The 19,082-nt window shown below is 40.2% G+C and overlaps 2 protein-coding genes across 2 annotated transcripts in view; one reads left to right on the forward strand and one right to left on the reverse strand.

Moving 5' to 3' along the window:
- Positions 1-16,361, reverse strand: part of MMRN1 (multimerin 1) — an 85,839-nt gene extending 69,478 nt beyond the window's left edge. Inside the window, exon 1 of the mRNA XM_052641741.1 lies at positions 15,772-16,361. Within this exon, the coding sequence (XP_052497701.1) occupies positions 15,772-16,361 (590 nt within the window). The remainder of the gene's footprint in view (positions 1-15,771) is intronic.
- Positions 2,904-5,631, forward strand: LOC128049482 (serine/arginine repetitive matrix protein 1-like). Its single transcript, XM_052641742.1, is given in 2 exon segments — positions 2,904-5,116; positions 5,118-5,631. Coding segments are annotated over 2 exon segments (2,706 nt in total). The 5' UTR covers positions 2,904-2,924.
- Positions 16,362-19,082: the final 2,721 nt, after the last annotated feature.

The following is a 19,082-nucleotide window of genomic DNA, read 5'->3' on the forward strand; positions in this document are numbered from 1 at the left end:
GGGCAGCGGCCTAGAATGCCAGGCTGCAACGGCGCAGGAAAGGCTGAGAAGAGCTACCCCACGTCTGAGGCCAGGGGCGGCGGCCGAGAGGAGCCACCCCGCAACTGAGCAACCCCACGTCCAAGGAGTGGTGGCTGTGCAGGTGCAGGAGGGCCTAGAGGAGCCATTCCACGTTGAAGGTCAGGAAGGGCGGCGGGAGGAGATACTCCTCATCCAAGGTACGGAGCAGCAGCTGTGCTTTGCTGGAGCAGCCATGAAGAGATACCCCACGCCCAAGGTAAGAGAAACCCAAGTAAGATGGTAGGTGTTACAAGAGGGCATCAGAGGGCAGACACACTGAAACTATACTCACAGAAAACTAGTCAGTCTAATCACACTAGGACCACAGCCTTGTCTAACTCAATGAAACTAAGCCGTGCCCGGAGGGCAACCCAAGACAGGCGGGTCATGGTGGAGGGGTCTGACAGAATGTGGTCCACTGGAGAAGGGAATGGCAAACCACTTCAGTATTCTTGCCTTGAGAACCCCATGAACAGTATGAAAAGGCAAAATGATAGGATACTGAAAGAGGAACTCCCCAGGGCAGTAGGAGCCCAATATGCTACTGGAGGTCAGTGGAGAAATAACTCCAGAAAGAATGAAGGGATGAAGCCAAAGCAAAAACAATACCCAGCTGTGGATGTGACTAGTGACAGAAGTAAGGTCCAATGCCATAAAGAGTAATATTGCATAGGAACCTGGAATGTCAGGTCCATGAATCAAGGCAAATTGGAAGTGGTCAAACAGGAGATGGCAAGACCGAACGTTGACATTCTAGGAATCAGACAAATAAAATGAACTGGAATGGGTGAATTTAACTCAGATGACCATTATATCTACTACTGTGGGCAGGAATCCCTCAGAAGAAATGGAGTAGCCATCATGGTCAACAAAACAGTCTGAAATGCAGAACTTGGATGCAATCTCAAAAACAAAAGGATGATCTCTGTTCATTTCCAAGGCAAACCATTCAATATCACAGTAATCCAAGTCTATGCGCCAACCAGTAGCGCTGAAGAAGCTGAAGTTGAATGGTTCTATGAAGACCTACAAGACCTTTTAGAACTAACACCCAAAAAAGATGTCCTTTTCATTATAGGGGACTGGAATGCAAAAGTAGGAAGTCAAGAAACACCTGGGGTAACAGGCAAATTTTGGCTTGGAACGCAGAATGAAGCAGGGCAAAGACTAATAGAGTTTTGCCAAGAAAATGCTCTGGTCATAGCAAACACCCTCTTCCAACAACACAAGAGAAGACTCTACACATGGACATCACCAGATGGTCAACACCTAAATCAGATTGTTATATTCTTTGCAGCCAAAGATGGAGAAGCTCTATACAGTCAACAAAAACAAGACCAGGAGCTGACTGTGGCTCAGATCATGAACTCCTTATTACCAAATTCAGACTTAAATTGAAGAAAGTAGGGAAAACCGCTAGACCATTCAGGTATGACCTAAATCAAATCCCTTATGATTATACAACGGAAGTGAGAAATAGATTTAAGGGACTAGATTAGATCGATAGAGTGCCTGATGAACTACGGAATGAGGTTTGTGACACTGTATAGGAGACAGGGATCAAGACCATCCCCATGGAAAAGAAATGCAAAAAGGCAAAATGGCTGTCTGGGGAGGCCTTACCAATAGCTGTGAAAAGAAGAGAGGCAAAAAGCAAAGGAGAAAAGGAAAGATATAAGCATCTGAATGCAGAGTTCCAGAGAATAGCAAGAAGAGAAAAGAAAGCCTTCTTCAGCAATCAATGCAAAGAAATAGAGGAAAACAACAGAATGGGAAAAACTAGAGAGCTCTTCAAGAAAATTAGAGCTACCAAGGGAACATTTCATGCAAAGATGGGCTCGATAAAGGACAGAAATGGTATGGACCTAACAGAAGCAGAAGATATTAAGAAGAGGTGGCAAGAATACACAGAAGAACTGTGCAAAAAAGATCTTCACGACCCAGATAATCATGATGGTGTGATCACTCATCTAGAGCCAGACATCCTGGAATGTGAAGTCAAGTGGGCCTTGGAAAGCATCACTACGAACAAAGCTAGTGGAGGTGATGGAATTCCAGTTGAGCTGTTTCAAATCCCGAAGGATGATGCTGTGAAAGTGCTGCACTCAATATGCCAGCAAATTTGGAAAACTCAGCCATGGCCACAGGACTGGGAAAGGTCAGTTTTCATTCCAATCCCAAAGAAAGGCAATGCCAAAGAATGCTCCAACTACCTACAATTGCACTCATCTCACATGCTAGTAAAGTAACGCTCAAAATTCTTCAAGCCAGACTTCAGCAATACGTGAACCGTGAACTCCCTGATGTTCAAGCTGGTTTTAGAAAAGGCAGAGGAACCAGAGATCAAATTGCCAACATCCTCTGGATCATGGAAAAAAAAGAGAGTTCCAGGAAAACATCTGTTTCTGCTTTATTGACTATGCCAAAGCCTTTGACTGTGTGGATCACAATAAACTGTGGAAAATTCTGAAAGAGATGGGAATACCAGACCACCTGACCTGCCTCTTGAGAAATCTGTATGCAGGCCAGGAAGCAACAGTTAGAACTGGACATGGAACAACAGACTGGTTCCAAATAGGAAAAGGAGTACGTCAAAGCTGTATATTGTCACTCTGCTTATTTAACTTATATGCAGAGTACATCATGAGACACGCTGGGCTGGAAGAAACACAAGCTGGAATCAAGATTGCCAGGAGAAATATCAATAACCTGAGATATGCAGATGACACCACCCTTATGGCAGAAAGTGAAGAGGAACTAAAAAGCCTCTTGATGAAAGTAAAAGAGGAGAGTTAAAAAGTTGACTTAAGGTGGCGGCGCGGTGCACCTTGGGATAGGGAGCGATCTCCCAGCGAGGCAGCAAGATGGACGCGGGATTCTTCCACGGAACAAGTGCAGAACAGGATAATCGGTTCAGCAACAAACAGAAGAAGCTACTGAAGCAGCTGAAATTCGCAGAATGCCTAGAAAAAAAGGTGGACATGAGCAAAGTAAATTTGGAGGTTATAAAGCCTTGGATAACAAAACGAGTAACGGAAATCGTTGGGTTTGAAGATGATGTTGTGATTGAGTTTATATTCAACCAGCTGGAAGTGAAGAATCCAGATTCGAAAATGATGCAAATCAACCTGACCGGGTTTTTGAATGGAAAAAATGCTAGAGAATTTATGGGAGAACTGTGGCCCCTACTCTTAAGTGCACAAGAAAACATCGCTGGAATCCCTTCTGCTTTCTTAGAACTGAAGAAGGAAGAAATAAAACAGAGACAGATTGAACAAGAAAAGTTGGCATCTATGAAAAAGCAAGATGAAGACAAGGATAAGAGGGATAAAGAAGAAAAAGAAAGCAGCAGAGAAAAAAGGGAGCGGTCTCAAAGCCCAAGAAGATGCAAGTCCAGATGTCCTTCCCCTAGAAGACGATCTTCCCCTGTCAGGAGAGAGAGAAAGCGCAGTCATTCTCGGTCTCCCCGTCACAGAACCAAAAGCCGGAGTCCTTCCCCTGCTCCAGAGAAGAAGGAAAAAACTCCAGAGCTCCCAGAGCCATCAGTGAAAGTAAAAGAAGCTTCAGTACAAGAGGCCACTTCTACTAGTGACATCCTGAAAGTTCCCAAGACTGAACCAGTACTAGAGCCTAAAGAACCTTCTCCAGAGAAAAACTCCAAAAAGGAAAAGGAAAAGACCCGACCAAGAGCTCGGTCACGTTCCAAGTCAAGATCCCGGACACGTTCTCGCTCTCCTTCTCATACTAGACCAAGAAGGCGCCATAGATCTCGATCAAGATCTTACTCACCTAGAAGGCGGCCAAGCCCAAGAAGACGGCCCTCTCCTCGAAGAAGGACCCCACCGAGACGAATGCCTCCTCCACCAAGGCATAGAAGGAGTAGATCTCCAGTGAGACGAAGAAGGCGTTCGTCGGCATCCTTGTCTGGGAGTAGTTCATCATCTTCTTCGTCTCGTTCCCGGTCACCGCCAAAGAAGCCTCCGAAGAGGACATCCAGCCCTCCTCGAAAAACTCCTAGGTTATCTCCTCCAGGAAGTCCTCCGAGGCGAAGGCATAGGCCATCACCTCCAGCTACTCCGCCGCCAAAAACTCGTCATTCCCCAACACCCCAGCAGTCAAACCGTACAAGGAAAAGTCGTGTTTCTGTCTCTCCAGGGAGAACTTCGGGTAAAGTGACAAAACATAAAGGTACTGAGAAAAGAGAATCCCCTTCACCAGCACCGAAGCCTCGGAAAGCAGAGTTATCTGACTCGGAAGATAAAGGTGGCAAAATGGCTGCAGCAGGTTCTGTGCAGCAGAGGCGCCAGTATAGACGACAGAACCAGCAGTCTTCGTCTGATTCTGGCTCCTCCTTTTCTTCAGAAGATGAACGACCCAAAAGGTCCCATGTGAAGAATGGTGAGGTAGGCAGGCGACGGAGACATTCCCCTTCCCGGAGTGCCTCTCCATCACCTCGAAAGCGCCAGAAAGAGGCTTCCCCTCGTGGTAGACGGAGGAGAAGTCCCTCCCCACCGCCCGCCAGAAGGCGACGTTCTCCTTCTCCTGCTCCTCCACCTCGTCGACGCAGGTCGCCCACACCACCACCACGACGAAGGACTCCGTCTCCTCCTCCACGACGTCGCTCACCTTCCCCAAGAAGATATTCTCCTCCAATACAGAGGAGATACTCTCCTTCTCCACCTCCGAAGAGAAGAATGGCCTCGCCCCCTCCCCCTCCTAAACGAAGGGCATCACCATCTCCACCACCAAAGCGTCGGGTCTCCCATTCACCACCTCCCAAACAAAGAAGCCCCCCAGTCACCAAGAGACGTTCGCCTTCATTGTCATCAAAGCATAGGAAAGGGTCTTCCCCAAGCTGATCTGCCCGGGAGGCCCGGTCACCGCAGCCAAACAAACGGCATTCGCCCTCACCACGGCCTCGCGCTCCTCAGACCTCAAGTCCTCCACCTGTTCGAAGAGGAGCATCATCGTCACCCCAAAGAAGGCAGTCCCCATCTCCAAGTTCTAGGCCCATTAGGAGAGTCTCCAGGACTCCGGAACCCAAAAAGATTAAAAAAAAAAGCTGCCTCACCAAGCCCTCAGTCGGTAAGGAGGGTCTCATCTTCCCGACCTGTCTCGGGATCTCCTGAGCCAGCAGCTAAGAAGCCCCCAGCACCTCCGTCACCTGTCCGGTCTCAGTCACCCTCCACCAACTGGTCACCAGCGGTACCGGTTAAAAAGGCTAAAAGCCCAACACCAAGCCCATCACCGGCAAGGAATTCAGACCCAGAAGGAGGTGGAAAGAAAAAGAAGAAAAAGAAGGACAAGAAACACAAAAAGGATAAGAAGCATAAGAAGCACAAAAAACACAAGAAGGAGAAAGCTGTAGCTGCCGCTGCTGCAGCTGCTGTAACCCCTGCAGCTGTGGCTGCTCCCACAACCACATCAGCACAGGAAGAACCAGAGGCAGAGCCAGAGCCTAAGAAGGAGACTGAAAGTGAGGCTGAAGATAACCTTGATGACTTAGAAAAGCACCTGCGTGAAAAGGCCCTGAGATCAATGCGGAAGGCTCAAGTGTCCCCACAGTCCTAGGTGGAAATGTTTGTTACGATGTAAATTTTATTTGGTTTGTACGCAATTCAATTTCAAAATTGCTAAAATGTGTTTGAGCTTTAGACTATAACATTTGTTATAGTTATATAGTTATTTGTTATAGACTGTGTAATAATTGCTAGGTTGAAGTTCACCATGTAAAAAAAAAGGGCATGGATTTACATTGCAAAAGGTGTCCACAGTGTATTAGTGACATTCTTTCATTGATAGCTGACATAAATTCGTTTAGAGTGAAATATTTTAAGCCAAAAAAGAAAAATCCCCTTTTTAAAAAAGGGGGTTTAAATATTGTTGGCATTCTTATGGTTCCTTTAAGTACCCCTGGCTATTCCCAGAGGTTTTTCTTTCTACTTTTTCTTTCCTTTTTCCTTTTTCTCATTTGAGTCTTAGCAACCATTTAAGTTATGATGCTTTCAACCTTGATGGTTTGCAAGCTTGCGCAGAAATAAGACCACTGTTGAACTACCACACAAGTATAAATGAATATTTTAATGCCACGATCTTTCCTGTTGCCTGTGGAGTCTCTGCTGAAATGAATCAGGATTCGAGCTCTAAGATGAGACAGAAAATGAAAGCATGTTGTTTGCCAGGACACTGTGGGTTTATATAGATGTGTAACAAGTTGATTTGGAACACTGGAATTTCATTCTTTTCTCTTTTTTTGTAAAGGCAATTAATTAGCCCCAGGAAGGATCCTTCAGTTACATAAAATTTTGTTTTATGAAATGTCATGGCTCCATTCATAATTTTGTCTTGTTCCAGTCAGTATATACAACTTTCAGAGCTCTTGTATTTGGAAAGCTGGAAGGGCCCAGACTTTGAAATAGTGTCTTGTTTTCACTGTTTTTGTTTTGTTTTTGTTTCTGTTGTTGTTTTTTTTTTTTTTTTACTAAAGCTACATAAAGCTTGTGGATTAAACAGAATAAATTTCTAAATTTAAAAAAAAAAGTTGACATAAAGTTCAACATTCAGAAAACGAAGATCATGACATCCGGTCCTATCACTTCATGGGAAATAGATGGGTAAACAGTGGAAACAGTGTCAGACTTTGTTTTCGGGAGCTCCAAAATCACTGCAGATGGTGATTGCAGCCATGAAATTAAAAGCAACTTACTCCTTGGAAGAAAAGTTATTAGCAGCCTAGATAGCATATTCAAAAGCAGAGACATTCCTTTGCCGAGTAAGGTTCGTCTGGTCAAGGCTATGGTTTTTCCAGTAGTCATCTATGAATGTGAGAGTTGGACTGTGAAGAAGGATGAATGCCAAAGAATTGATGCTTTTGAACTGTGGTGTTGGAGAAGACTCTTGAGAGTCCCTTGGACTGCAAGGAGATCCAACCAGTCCATTCTGAAGGAGATCAGCCCTGGGTGTTCTTTGGAAGGCATGATGCTAAAGCTGAAACTCCAGTATTTTGGCCACCTCATGCGAAGAGTTGACTCATTGGAAAAGACTTTGAGGCTGGGAGGGATTGGGGGCGGAAGAAGAAAGGGACAACAGAGGATGAGATGGCTGAATGGCATCACTGACTCGATGAGCGTGAGTCTGAGTGAACTCCGGGAGTTGGTGATGGACAGGGAGGTTGGCGTGCTGCGATTCATGGGGTCGCAGAGTCGGACACGACTGAGTGACTGAACTGCACTGAATACCTTTATATAGCCCATCCATTTTCTAAAGTCTGTATAATATTTAAACTGCGATAGAAGTATTATAAAAGTTTTATAGAAGTATTTTATAAAATATTATAGAAGTTTTATAAAAGAATCATAGAAATATTTGAAACAGATCTTGAGAGGCAATCATGAAAATCTCAGATGATAGGAAATTTCTGATACTTGCATTTTCTGGTTAATTTAGGTTTTAAGAAAAATAAAAAAACCTTTTATATACCATCCTTTGCAATGAATGTCTTTTGTCAGGCACCACTGATTTGCCTTCCATGGTGGGCACAATGTAGTGAATATAATTGTGTTTTTAATGACATATGCTCAGAGTCACAAATTATTGTGTATATACAATAATAATAATAATAATAATAGTAATTTTCAGTGTAAAATTTTAGGCGAATGAGCTGAGGGTGCCCCCTGCCCAAGATATGCATGGAGTTTGCCTTTTGGACCAAACCTATTTTTCAAGTTTTAAAGCCAATGATAGAATCTTCTTAAGAGGCACATAACATATGCATTTTTATAAGTAGCGATTATTAAAGGAACCTTAAACTTTTTTTCATACATTTGTTTTATTTTATCTAATTTTATTTTATTGTTGTTTTCCCCATCCTGTGACTTGAGTGTTTTCAGGGATATTGTAAACTCTACTCCAGTAGGTGTCAGGCTTTCCCACTGTGCAAACTGCAGAGCCTCAGGAAAGGCAGGCTAATAGATGCTGTGATGCTTAATGCTATACTTAAATCAGTTGTTCCTGTAAACTGACTCTTTTAGCATCCCCCCAAGTAACACATTTTTAAATTAATTTCATATTTAAGTAAACAAAGTATACAAACACTTCTCATCTCATCACCTGGATTATATAAGCACTCCTTAAAATCTGGCATGTATCATACAATGTGTATTTATATATTCAGCAGCAATTTAGTGAGTAAAAATATCAAAGAAATAAAAGAAAATGATTAACAAGAAAAAAATGAGATGCGGAATATACTTTAGTATTTTCACTGGCAATAATGTAGTAGATACATTTATTTCTCAAGGACATAAATGGTGTGTTTCCTTTTAGATATTTACAGCACGAGAGAATAATCCCCTTGGATGCTGCTAGGCCTTTGATAAGAACTTTGCAAACTACACATGTTACAGACTGAATGTTTGTGTCCCCCTCCAACTCCATTTGTTGACATCCAGATGCCCATTATGATAGTATTGAGAGATGGGGGCTTTGGGAGTTATTAGGTGTAAGGTATTAGTGCCCCTATAACAGAAGCCCCAGAGAGATCCCTCATCCCTTCCACCATATGGAGGTCAAATGAGAACTTAGGAACCTGAAAAAAAAAGCCCTCATTGACCATGCTAGCAACCTGTTCCTGGGCTTCTAGCTTCCAGAACTGAGAAATAAATTTCTGTTGTTTATAAGCCACCCAGTCTTTCATTTTGTTATAATAGCCTGAATGGACTAAGATGTTATCTGAATTTAATTGACCAGATTTTTCACATCTAAAACCTCATAATTTGCAGAATTAAGCAGAAAAATGCTTATTATGATAAGCAATAGAATTAATTAGATGGTTAGTTTTTGTGATTTTAAACCTTTAAATTTTAAAATTATATTTAAAATTTCTATTTACAAGTGGTCTAATTAATAAAAGACTTGTCATATTTATTATTTTAGACATACTGTGCTATGCTTAGTCGCTCAGTTGTGTCTGACTCTTTGTGATCCCATGGGCAGCCCGTCAGTCTGCCCAGTTCATGGAGATTCTCCAGGCAAGAACACTGGGGTGGGTTGCCATGCCCTCCTCTAAGGGATCTTCCTAACCCAGGGATTGAACTCAGGTCTCCCGCATTGCAGGCAGATTCTTTACTGACTGAGCCACCAGGAAAGCCCTTAGACATACTAGAAATCATGATTTATTTAACTTGAGCCACCTGTTTGTACTTAAAGCAAGTTATATAGCTTTTAGAAAGAATAAACAAATGGAATTCTAAAATAATCAAGTTTCCAGTAAACTCAGCAAATGAAGTATTCATCTTGTTTCATAGTCAACTTTTCCCTTCTGGCCTTTTCATTAACATTTTACAATATTTATGGCTATTCTCTATGCAAAATAAAATACAATGGCAACAAGAGAGTGGGAAACTCTCAGGGCCAGCTCTGATTTCTGCCCTCTCTCCCTTTTCCTTTTCATTAAAAAAAAAAAAAAAGGAGAAAACTCCTCAATTGATTATCCATATTTTTATAGTTCTCATATTTTCCAGCCTTGATCTCTGCTTCAAACTCCAAATCCATCCAATAAGCTGTCATTCCACAGAATTTTACTTGGCTTTTTCTATGTGCATGGCACTTATGTTAGCAGCTGTAAAGAATACTAATTGAAAAGGGCAAGGTTCCTATTATCACAGGGTGTATTTTTGACATGAAAAAATATAAAATACATGAATGTCTATATTAATAAACCCAATAATTTCAAATAAATGCTTTAAAGAAAAAAGTAAAGGTGATAAGGATGGCAATTTGACATTGGATTGTCAGAGAAGGTTTGCTTGAGAGAGGGACATCAATGCTAGAGTTGCACGAAGAAAAAGAATCCATCATTCAAAATACTGAAGTTAGAGCATTCTATCAAGAGCAAACAGGAAATTTCCTTGAGATAAATATTAAATTGACATGGTCAGTAACCAGAAGGAAGCCCACTGTGGCTGGAGAAAATGAAGTAGAGTGGACTTGGAGCATGGTGGAAATTTAGATCGTAAAGATGGGGGTTCATGAGCAAACCCAGTGTGCATAGTGAGGATTTAGAATTTTATTCTATAGGTAACGGAAAGCTACCAAGTGAATTTGAGCATGTGAGCAAAATACCAAGTTTCACTGATTTTTAAGACACATCTCTGAAATCAGGAATATGTTTTGAAATCAATGGTATCTTTTAGTCACTATTGGTTAGACAGTAGGTATTATTACTGCTTTGCATTGGAGAAGGAAATGGCAACCCACTCCAGTGTTCTTGCCTGGAGAATCCCAGGGACGGGGGAGCCTGGAAGGCTGCCGTCTATGGGGTCGCATAGAGTCGGACACGACTGAAGCAACTTAGCAACAACAGCAGCAGCAGAAATAGCTAAACCAGTTTTATTTATATTTTCATTTCAAGGAGCATAAGTGATATATAATAAAACTCTAAGAGATAAATCTAAAAACTTTAATGTCATACTTTCTTATTAGTACATAAGATAATGCATCACAGTATATGAATTCTTACATTCAATGAAATTTATTAACCTGAGTTAAAAAGTTTAAATGCCTTGAAGTGAAGTGAAAGTCGGTCAGTTGTGTCGAAGTCTTTGTGACCCCATGGACTATACAGTCTGTGGAATTCTCCAGACCAGAATGCTGGAGTGGGTAGCCTTTCCCTTCTCCAGGAGATCTTCCCAACCCAGGGATGGAACCCAGGTTTCCCGCATTGCAGGCAGATTCTTTACCAGCTGAGCTATCAGGGGAGCCAATTTTTCAAAACCTCAGGTTATCTCCATTTTCACTTGCAATCCCTAGCCCTTTTCAGTGTTTTTCAGATGGCTACCACTGTTTCAGCGTCAAATCCAAATTGAAAATATCCAGGCACAGCATTATCCAATGGAACTTTCTGAAACAATGCCAATACTCTGTGTCTACACTGTCCCATATGGCAGCCACTAGCCCCAGGTGAACAGAGTGCTTGACCATGTAACTAGTGTGACTGAGGAACTGAGTTTTTATGTCACTTAATTTTAACTAATTTAATTTTAAATAGACACCTGTGCTTAGTGGCTATCACAGTAGAGAGTGCATGTCTAGAAGAAGAGAAACCTCGAGTGTCGAGAGTGGGCAAGTTTTCCCTTGAGGTCCCCCTGCAGTTTTTCCCAGGTGTCTCTTTGGTCAAAAGCTGGTCACATGCCTACTAAGTCCAACATTGCCAAGGGAAACCATTTCCACAGTTCGCTTAAAATTATCAGGATTCAGTGCGGGCGCAGTGGCCCTGGCCCTGGCGGCACCTGGGTGGGAGCGGGTGGCCGGGCACAGAGGGACTCAGAGGAGCCGAGTTCTATGTCAAACACACAATGTTCTACGTCAAATTCACTCACTAAAAAAGTCTGCAAGATCTCACACGTGTGGAGGCAAGAGTGGAAATGTGGCCAAGTTAAGAGATTGGTGGTGGATGACGGTGGTAAGCATGGGACGGGATGGTAAAGGTGGAGAGAGGCTAAGGGTTTGAAGGATGTTGGAGAGGACACTGAGACTTCTTAATTGATTATATAAAGGCCAGGGGAGAAAATGTAAAAGATATACCAAAGGTTCCTAATTATGGAACCAGCCATTCACTGAGATGAAGATTCAAGTACACATGTGCAGGCTTTGGGATTGTAAGAGAAGTTATTAGGTAGGCAGTCGATGCCTCTTGATATCTCATTTTACCTACTATATTCTTAAGAACTTCATTCAGAATGTTGATCCCCATTTTAATTCCACATCAGTATTTGTGATGCAGTCTTTTTCCTCCCCATGCCCTCCTGGACTGCAGGTTCCATGAGGGCAGAACAGGTGGGAGTTTGTTTTCACTGTTTTACTCTCAGCACAAGCACAATGCTGGGGACATATTGAAAGTTGAAAGTGTTAGTTGCTCAGTCACGTCTGACTCTTTGCTACCCCAGGAACTGTAGCCTGTATTAGTCTTCAGCAAATATTGGCTCACCACATAGATACACTGATTCTAATTTCTCCTTTTTATCCTGCCTGTTTCAAAGTGCTTGGTCACTGACCAACCTCCGTTGTGCTAGACAGGAAACCACAACTCTGGTGGGCCCAGGAGTTCTGTGGTGCTAAGATGAGACAAAATACAAGATGAGACAAAAACATGCCAGAAAAATTCTACTGATGTAACTATTCCTTTTAAGTGGAATCACTATAAAATTCCAAGAGTAGTAGGGGAAAACCCCTAAAAGCTAAAGATGAATTTATCCCCAGTCAATCAGGTTTTCTTATACAGAAATAATAATTCTTTAGGAAGGAATTGTTTATACATTCACATATAGATCCATAAACTTTACATTCAGTTCATTAAATATTGTTTACTTATTATAAACCAAATACTTTACTAGCAATGAAAATATGTCCCTAAATGCAAGGAGATCAGGTATATAATTATAATACACTACTGTAAGTGTGGCAAAAGAAGAATTCAGAGTATATGTATAGTCAGAGAGCCCACCTGACTGAGTCTGAGAAGGCTTCCTGGAGGTATTGTTATTAGGTATAAAAGAAGTAGGTGATAGGAAAATAAGACTATGCTAGCCAGAAGTACAAACAGGGACCAGAGATGGGTTTAATAAACAGTATACTGTGGACTAGAAAACTACACGTTTTAGTGGCCAGAAAGTGACAGAAGATAAGGCTGGGGAGATAGGCGAGAGCCAGGTCAAGGATGGCATTGTGTGACTGACTGGGTAACGAATCTGGACTCTATTATGTAGCAAAGAATGTGGAGCCACTGATGCCTCACAAGTGGGAAAATATACTGGCCACTTGTTTTTTCCAGTTAGGATAGTAGACTGTGTTCGCTGAGGGAGTATAATGTAGGGATAGAATGCTTTGTCTCTGAAGACAGTCAGCCTGGGTTTGCATTTTCGCCCTGCAATTTACTAGCTAAGTGACCCTAGTTAAGTTTCTTAACCTCTCCATAATGAAATAGTAAAAGAATCTTCCTCATAGAATTACAGCGATGTTTAAAGGATTGAAAATTATGTATTTTCATATATACACACACACATATACACACACTCAGAATAGTACAGTACTAGGGAAAATACCATAAAGTGTTTGCTACCATTGTTTGTTAATCAAATGAAAATATGAAAGATCTCTTTTGACCTTGTTAAGGTTTCTTTTCTTCAGCACTGTGTCCATAAGAGATGGGCCTAAATTTTCTCTAATACCATTATCAATTGCATGGCTTAGTGAGTAAGAAGTCTGGGACTTAATGAAAAGTTTACCAAAAGGAAACCTCAGGACCTCCCTGGTGGTCCAGTGGTATATAACTCGGTGCTCCAACGCAGAGAGTTTGATCTCTGGTTGGGGAACTGAGATCCTGCATGCTGCATGGTTCAGCCAAAATGAAACAGAACCTCAGCTCTCCAGGACTTCAGGATGTAGACTTTCTAAGTTGTTGTTGTTCAGTCCTCCACTGTCTCCTGGAGTTTGTTCAAGACTCTCTAAGTACATGCGTGCTAAGGAGCTTCAATCATGTCTGACTGTGCAACCCTATAGACTGTACTCTGCCAGGCTCCTCTTTCCATGGGTTTCTCCAGGCAGGAATACTGGAGTGGGTTGCCTTTATCTTCTCCAGGGGGTTCTCCCGACCCAGGGATCAAACCTGCATCTCTTGCATCTCCTGTACTGGCAGGAGGGTCCTTTATCTCTAGAGCCACCTGGGGAGCCCCAGAAATAAGATTATTGTCATTGGAAAATCCAAGGGATGGCGTTCTGCTCAGCAGGTTACAACTTTAATGTCTTGTTTCCTCCTAACATATAGTGAATTTTTAAAAATCTGAGACATGTTGGTGCTTACTTTTTATAGAAAATATTCCTTGGAAGCAGGAATTATTTTAAAAATTCTCTATTTCCCCAGAGATCAGTACAATGTTAGGCACATAATATAAAAATCATCAAATAAGTAGGTGTATGTCATAAGCTTTGACAGTGAGGTCTCTGGGTAAAACAATTAGCATGTATCTAGTATTCATCAAGTTATCAACTACTACTTCTAATTATGAGACAACTATATGCCATTTCTATATGCCATGTAAAACTTTAAAAAGTATTTTAACTAGAACTGTTCCATTTTTCTTTCGGTTGTATTTACTAGTCTATTGAAAAATCTTGACACACATCTCTAAAAAGTTCAAGTCATTTTCTATGAGTGCCTAAGGTTTCTATACAACTTATTAAAAAAAATTAAATCATAGTATATTACAAAATATTAATAGAGATGATTTTATAAGTGACTATGACTCTCAATAGTTTACATTTTACTATTATTTGATAGTCCATATTCTGTTGTTCATAAATGTGAGAAAGTTTAATTTATATCTGTTAAAATGTCTATTATAGACAAAGTATATCCATCCCAAGTTAAACATTTTGTAATCTGTAGTATTTATTTTATAGTACATTGGCATGTTCTACATTCCAAGTTAATGTTTTTAGTTAAAATCACATTTACTTCCATATTTAAAAAATTCTATAACCTTTGAAATGCAGTGAAAATGGAATTAAATAAATACAAATCTATTGGTTTATATTCCCAGTGTGTCCTCATCTTTATATCAAGAACATCTTTATATCATTAACACAATGCCTTTCATATAGCAGGTGTAAGTTGCTATTATTAACTTGAATTAGTTTATATAGTCAGGTGTTTAACTCAAGCTTCCAAGGCATTATTTGGTGTCTTGAAATTTTTATTATAAGCAAAAGATATTTGAAAGTTTAATTTCATAATGCTAAACATCTAGTATTCCAAACATAGAAATAATTTTGGACAATAAATGAATAGAACATTGACTTGCATTTCTCAGTGTTTTGTTCTTGTTTTTTGGGCCTTTTAAAAGTCTTCTTTAATGATACTGTTTTAAGCTTTGTTTTATTGTTTTGTTTCAACAATTCAAATTGAATTTTCTCTAATTTTAAATCAAAATCAATTTGAAAACTTGGCCTTTCTAATCAACACATTAATAATAATAGCATAACTCAGTATTACAGTACTAGTAAAATATGATTTGTTGAGCACCCATTCTGTGAGAAGTATGTGTCTACGCACATTTCATTTCTTTGAATCTTGCATGATAACCCTGCAAAGTTGGTATTTTTATCTGTATTTCCTATCTGTATTTTACAAATGAAGAAACTTAGATTCAGGAACATCAATTGACTTGCTCAAGTCAAGGATCTAGACAGTACGGGAGCCAGGATTCCAATCCATCTATGCTTGGTGTGTTCTTGATAACTGTTTAATTTCCACAGCACCAGACTGTTTTAATTTTTAAATCTGTTCACACCTTAACTATACTGACATTTTTTTCTTTCACCTTGTGGGTGTAATTCTGAGCACAAACAGCATATGCTTGACGTGAGTTAACTAACAAGTCACTGTAGGGTTACACTGTAGGGTTAGTGACCATCTCCAGTTAAAGTACCTCTATTTAGTAACTTGGACCACTTCAATTAAAACAAATTGTTGCATTTTGTTTGTTCAGCTTTTCCTTTTAAGATAAGGTAATGCTCAATTCCCTCATCTAACTGACATATGATCTGGTCTCCTCTTGAACATAAAATCCTTTCTGGAAATGAGACTGTTTAACTGTTAGCTTGCAATCTTATAAGCCATATCATTAGAAAGGGGGAAAAAACGAATTTTCTTACTTTCCTCTAGTTGTTTCAAAACTTGGTTTTTGTTTGCTGGTTCTTTGGCTTCCAGGGCGGTCACCTCTGCTGAGATACGTTTCCCGCGGCGATCGATTTCCCACGCCTCCAGCTGAGTTTGGAGAAATGCCTTGTTCATCTGTCTCTCTGGCAAAGCTCTGAAGAAATTTCAGGGTGGAGTTGGAAAGAATCACTGACTCTGCTTTAGGACTGAACTTGAGGGTAGATTCCGTCTGGAGGACAAGAGTTTGTAACTTCAGCATCCCTTCTCCTGTCTTCTCTGTGGGTGTGAGAGTTTGTTTTCTCACACCCTCGGGAGATCCACTTGTCTCCGAGGCCAGTGGTACTGATTTCGGAAGACTGGCTTCGGAAGCGCTGGAATCAGGAGCTGTGGCCACCTCAGTTGATGTGGTCTGGGGTGTTGGCGGCACCTGGAGACTTTGTCCTTTGTTTGGAGGAACTGAAGCAGAGGTCGCATTCTTCTGGGAATTCTCATCCTCAGTTGTAGTCCAAGCGTGCATAGGGCCATTAAGCCCAAAGCCTCCACTCCATAAACTAGAAAGCAGGATAAATAGCCTTGCTCCTTTCATTTCAGTAGTTTGAAGCTAGAAAGCTCAGGTACAATTGGGGGATAAAGTCCTTCTAGCCTTTCTGACAGCTGCTTCCACACTGAATCTGCTAAGAGAGAGGTTTGCCAATTTGAGATGTGAAGAGGAAACAGGTTTCTATGTATTGTAGTGGACTCAGGAAGTTTGATTTCCTGTTTCTGTAGGTTCTGTGTGATCTGTGACCTCTGGTAGGATGATCTATGGAAGCAGTAAAGTGTGTCCGATGAAGCTGAGGGTAAATGGAAAAACACAGGCAATGATTATCAGGAAAACCCATGAAAGAAACCTTCCCAGGTACACTTATATTTCATATGTTGTTCAGTTTTGAAGAGGAATTTCATGGTGATAATGGAATTTTGTTTGGATGGGTTAAGTCAAATAGTTTACATTTTGTTCTACTATGCAAGGAAATTGAGAAAAAAAAAATGTGATACTTCCTTTCAACGGTGCCCCATCCAGAGAGCCACGTTTTGTTTAAGGACGTATACGCATGCACACGCACAAATAAAAACTTGGTCTGCAGTGCCTCTGCCCTTTCACACAGCACAGGCTAAATTGTGAAAAAATAAAAACATATCCCTATTTTTCTTTCTACACTTTAGCTGTAGCATTATTTGAAGTCAATCTCAATGATGATAATAAAAAAGAAAAGCATAAATTACTGAATTATGTGAGTATACAGGAAACTCACTTTAAATTTTCTCTCGAAATTCCTATTAGAACCAATTAATGGAATGAAGCATCAGAAATTTAATTATTCTATTTTCTAATGCTTATCTTCTCATGGTTGAGAGTGATTAGTATTTTACCACTAAAAAAGGATGAAGAGAGAGTGGACTCATATGAAAATAAATTAAAGTGGAATCATACATATTAGTTTTTTTTATTTTTACTGTAGTGACAAACGTATCAGCAGAAGAAAATAGGGAATTGCATTGATCAGAGACTTTTCAATGGTGGTTTTCCCAGTAGAGATGCTTCATGGGATTTATGATTTCACTGTTCCAACAAATGTCTGATTCTCAGGCTTCCATTAAGCTCTCTGAACTATAAAAAAATTTTCCATAGCATACCCTTCGGACATATAAGTAACAAACTAGAATAGTTCATCCATCCATATGTTTCTTCTCTCTTTCATTCATTCAGTAATAACCCAAACCACCAGTCACCTTTAGTGAGGTGCTCTCTTAGATGCTGAGATTATAAAGCAAGAATATTCTTGGGTCTCAGTGTACTTGTGTTCTGTTATATATTACCTGAAGGCTAGATCTCTGTGTAATTAATCTTTTTGTCAACTTCAATGCCTGCTATTAAGTTCTTGTTAAATATTCAGTCTTGTAATGTTTTCTTTCAGAACCAAAACACTAGAAACCTCATGACTATTTCGTTATATATTATTATAGATATATACATCCTTTATACATGGGGTTGCAAAGAGTCCAGGGGATTACAAAGAGTCAGACACAACTGAGCCACTGAACAACAGATATACATTCTTGTCTCTAATCCTACATACAGGACACCAGCTTTTGAAAGAAGACATAAATTTCCTCTGAACTACTAACTTTTTGGTCTTCATACATTCCCCACCCCCCTTCATTTCCGTCATTCTCTTATACAAGCTATTGTTGACATTTAGATAAGCTCGGGTGCATTCAGAGTGGTATGGCTGTAGACTGTTGTTGACATTCACAGAGTATGTAACATGAGGTTATTTAAACTACGACACACTAGTCAGCAGCAACCCAACTGATTTTGATATGTAGTAGCAAAAAACATATGTTTCTCAGATATATCACAGAACAACTAACTAACTTTGCATTTGTAAAGGAGCAAATAGGTTCAGTGCAGACAATCCAGGCAGCAATTACTTACTAAAAAGAGTGATGAAATGCATAATTTTCACAACACAAGCATAGTTGTCAGTACTAATAAAAGACATTACAGCTTCTTTATCTGGAAAAGACACAAGTAACTATCTTTGACTTAGAACAGAATAGTAATTAGAAAGCTCTAAGTGAAGTATTTCTATTTAGTGTACAATTTTAAATCATTTTCTTAGATTTATTAAAAGCAGATGAAGAGACCATCCTGAAAGTTTAAGAAATAATCAGAATAATGACACACATATAATTTTTTTTTTCTATGATTTGAAAAAAAAATATTGGTCCTATTCAGGACACATGAACTTGAGTGGTAAAGGGTCACACTCATTGGATCTATAAGAGATAACAAATGGCTCTCAAATGGTAATAACAACTGAGCTGAGCTGAAGCAATTCATTTCTCCTCCTGTAACATATTGACCAATAATGATTTTTGTTACCCCTATCCTAGCTTACAAGTGACCTTGTGATCAGAAGGCTAAAGGTTCTGTATCTCATTATCAGTCCAATAAGCCATCTTGTGCTGTAACTCCCTAGAGAATCACCATCTCATCTGAGGGATTTAGATGTATGGATTAGTCCTTAATTGGAGACATAAAGTAAGTATCTATACTTAAGAAACTGTCAGAAGTCTAGCCTCAAATTCTGCTTTTGAGACTCATTAATATTCATCAGCTAACAATGAAGAATAATAATATTCCTGGAATTAATGCCTAAATATTCAGTCATTCTTCTAATTACTATAAAAACTATCCCTGGATTAAACTATATTGTCAGAGTTTTTACACCTGGACCCAGTCATTTTGCTACACCCCTGT

Source organism: Budorcas taxicolor, chromosome 6 (genome assembly GCF_023091745.1).
Source record: "Budorcas taxicolor isolate Tak-1 chromosome 6, Takin1.1, whole genome shotgun sequence".
Lineage (NCBI taxonomy): Eukaryota > Metazoa > Chordata > Mammalia > Artiodactyla > Bovidae > Budorcas > Budorcas taxicolor.